The sequence below is a fragment of the Merops nubicus genome, unplaced genomic scaffold (assembly GCF_000691845.1).
Source record: "Merops nubicus isolate BGI_N331 unplaced genomic scaffold, ASM69184v1 scaffold19835, whole genome shotgun sequence".
Classification (NCBI taxonomy): domain Eukaryota; kingdom Metazoa; phylum Chordata; class Aves; order Coraciiformes; family Meropidae; genus Merops; species Merops nubicus.
Window position 1 is genome coordinate 69,060 of NW_008607860.1, and position 3,620 is coordinate 72,679.

At 49.8% G+C, this 3,620-nt stretch overlaps 1 protein-coding gene across 1 annotated transcript; it reads right to left on the reverse strand.

Moving 5' to 3' along the window:
* Positions 1 to 638: 638 nt before the first annotated feature.
* On the reverse strand, positions 639 to 3,507 carry TTC19 (tetratricopeptide repeat domain 19; the record flags this gene model as incomplete). The annotated part of the gene is made up of 7 exons (XM_008940102.1): positions 639 to 929; positions 1,438 to 1,600; positions 1,901 to 2,055; positions 2,256 to 2,350; positions 2,744 to 2,805; positions 3,058 to 3,114; positions 3,469 to 3,507. Coding segments are annotated over 7 exons (705 nt in total), but the record flags the coding sequence as incomplete, so codon positions are not given.
* Positions 3,508 to 3,620: the final 113 nt, after the last annotated feature.

The window sequence follows — 3,620 nt, forward strand, 5'->3', positions numbered from 1 at the left end:
AAAAATTCTGTTGTATAAGCAACCTGTTCACATGAAGCCTGGAGCTTCCAAACTTGGCAGTTTGTACATACCATCTTTTCCAACAGGAAGCCTCAGCATTCCTCTCTGAGAAGGGAGGACAGCTTTGGCACTTCATCTGCTCTCAACTGGGGACCACCTCCATGTGTTATTTCTGACAGCAGCTCTGGTTTGGTAACATAGTCCCACCCCTCTTCTGAAAGGACTTGGTCTATCTTTGGATTACAGTAGACACTTTGAAGAAAAACACTTGATCTTCAGGCAGCTTGTCTGAAAAGGAGAGGGAGCTACAGCTCTGTCCCAGTGCAGGTGTAGTCTGGGAAATGCTCTGTTGAAGTTACTACATGCTGACCCTGGAGCACTGACAAGTGCACCCTGTTGTGCCAGCCAGAGTGTAAAGAGTGAGAATCCCTGCCTCTTTTTTCATGACTTAGCTTTAGTACAGCTGTTTTTGAAACAGAATACTTCTGTGAAGAGTCAGGAGTAGCAAATGCCCACTCCTTGACTCAGCTTCAAGTATTAATACTAGGCTAGACTTGAACTTCACTGGCAGTCAAGCCAAAGTTAAATCACTAGCACAGTAGGTCACTAACCACAGACTACACCACAAATGTACATAGTTAAAATTTCACAACTTTATTTTGGGCTACGCTGTTAGGCAACAGCAGCCCTTCTTGTTTAAGCAGTCCTTAAACTCCTCATTGTTCTTTTCCTGGAGAATTGCACCAAAACCCTTGCTGCTGTCAGACACCTGAAGGTTGGACTCCATGGCCAGACTTATTTGGAGCCTTTTATCCTCTTGGCCAGCTCAGCTAGTTCTTCCTGGATGTGCTGGACAGAAGCATCATCTCCCTTCTGTCGTGCCTGCTTGAGAGCTTCTTTGTACACTTGTTTTGCTTGCAGAAAGTCTTCTGTAGCAAGAGGAACAAGGGGCATGGCAAGCCAATTACATCAGCCGTTTTCAGAGCACCCTCCTGAAGCTGACCACATGCAAAGGAGACACAAGGACTACTTGGCACACATCAGCAGCTAGGGATGTGCAGAAAACATCCAGCACAGGGTCCCAACTAAGAGACAGAGAGCAGCAACGATGATGGGACAAGGTGCTGCTCCAGCATTAAGACTTCACAGAAACAAGTGTGTCTCCTGTCTTTTTGGAACCAGTGACTAAACATACAAGACAAGGGAAACAACTCTGACAGCCTTTGGAGTCAGATGCTCCTGTACTGCATTTATTTTGGACAGGATCATTCAGCAGCCAAGTACAACTTGAACACAACACAGGTGGTCTACACAAAGTCACCAGACCTACCGCTTAAAAAACAGTAACACAAAAATACCCCTATAATTCAATCCTACAGTCCAGTATCTGCCATCAGCTCAAGCACAGCAACACAGGCTGGGTGTTTCCTGACCTACCTTTGTGCATCAGAATTGCTGCCAGGTTGTTCAGCACCATGTGCTCCTCGGGGTGCTGGGTCTCCTTGGCCAGCTCTGCTGCTCTCCTCACACAGGAGTGCGCCTCGTCGTAGCGTCCCTGGGCATCCAGCACGGTGGCCAAGTCGTTCATCAGGACCACACTCTGCACCAGGGTGGAAAGGAAGCTTCAGAGCAAGACTGGTGAAGAAGCCTGGGGCAGCAGAAGTGCCACATTCACACCCCATCACACCAGGGGAAGCAGTATTTCCCAGAGCAGCTTTCAGTAGCCCGAGGCTCCTGTTTGTGGGTCAGCATGCTGCCTGCTCACACTTCCCAGCAGGAAAATGGAACAAAATCACTGCTGTCTACAGCTGATGCCAGCAAAGCTGCTTTTAAAGCTGCCTCATGCCCTAGGAGATGAGCCTTTCTCTCCCTAGCTGTCAGCTAGGATTGTACACATCACCTGTGGATGAGTCTCTCCCTGAACATCATTTGAGAGCTGCAGAGCCTTCTCATACATTTTTTGGGCCGCTGGGAGCTGGTTAAGGCTGAGGAGATAACGAGCATAGGAGTCCAGGCTCATCCCAAGCAAGAGACGAGTGTTGGCCTTCTCTTCAGCTGCAAACAGAGAGGAGGGAGGTGGTTGCTTCTACACATCAAGCATGAGTCTCCAGCCTACAAGAGGAGAAAGCTCATGCAGTGTGGAGACAATGGATTGACACGAAGGCAGTGCTTAGGCAACATGGAAAGCAGCATCAAGGACAGAAAAATGGAGAAAACAAAATGGGAGCAGCCTTTGGCAGACAAGGCAGCCCTACCTGGTAAGACATCCTCAGGCAAGTCCTTTTGCTTGGCAATCTTCTCCTCCAAGGTCAGGATGCAGAACTCGTAGCCAGCCAGGGCTAATTTGTGCCTGCAAAGTGCACCAGCTCAAAGCAAGGCTCCTTCCATCCCTAAAGGGATGGATGTGAACACCCTCAATCCCTCATTCTAGAGGGCCTTTAAGACAACTCTTGCCTTTCACCAGGCCCTTCCTGCCCTCAGTGCTCTCTTCTTGATCATGGCCTGGACCCTTCTCTTGACCCATGGGCAAGGGGGTCGAAGAGGGCTCACAAGGCCAGCCCATGCTCTGCTGAAGCATGACAGCAGGCAGGCAAATATCATGCCTGTGGGAACCTTTATGTTAACAGTACCTGGTCACATCAAAGCTTCCTCAAGCACTTTATTCCTAAAGAGCCTCTGCTTGGCCACCACTGCCACCGTGCAGCCGAGATGAAAGCAAAAGCTGCCTTTAGCAGGGACTCACTGTTTCTGGGCAGCGTAGATACTGGCCAGCTTGAGGGACATCTCAAGGATTGCATTGTCATCCTGCCAGGAGGAGACACAATGCAACCATTACTCTTCTTGCATCTCCCCAGCAGCAACATTACTTTGTCAGAGAACAACTTTAGACCTTAAAAATCCCCATCTTGTCATCTCCAGAGCCAACATCCATTAAAGGAAGCTCTGAGGAAGGCAGCAACCAGTACTGCCCATTTCCAGGAGGTATTACAGCACAAGAAACAGAGCAAAGACTTGTGCACAACACTGTTAGTACTGTTAGCCCCTATCAGAACATACCTCCTTTGTGTCCCCTGCAAGCAAATAGCTCATACTTGCTTTGTACAGCTTTTCTGCCTGAAATGAGAATTTAAGACAATGATGAGGAATGTTGGCAGTTAAAAGGACTCCACCCCTTACAGAGGCATACCACAGGGAGAAACTGGTCTCAGTTTGTGGCATTTGCTTTGTATGTGAAGACCAGGTAGAAGTGAAATGCTCAGCAGAGCCCAGTGGTACCAGCAACTACTGGCTCCTTTCCAGTGTCTCAAGGGCAGCTTTCTTAGCAGCATGTGCTCCGTGGGACTGCAGTCCCAAGGCAGATTACTCTGGGAGCTGTGCCTCAGGCCACAGCACGCTGCTGAGCCTTCAAGGCCTTGCACAAGATGTCAGCCTCTTAAAATTCCGAGGGAAAGAAACAGCATTACTCACGTTGTCCAGCTGTCCCTGCATGAAGGCCACGTTTGCCATCTGGAAGAGACAGAGAGAGCGCTGGAGTGAGGACGGGCTTCCACACAGCAGCTCCACCGCACGGCTCTGCGCCCCCGCGGGGAACCGCGGCCCCCGGCCACTGCTAGCCCCGG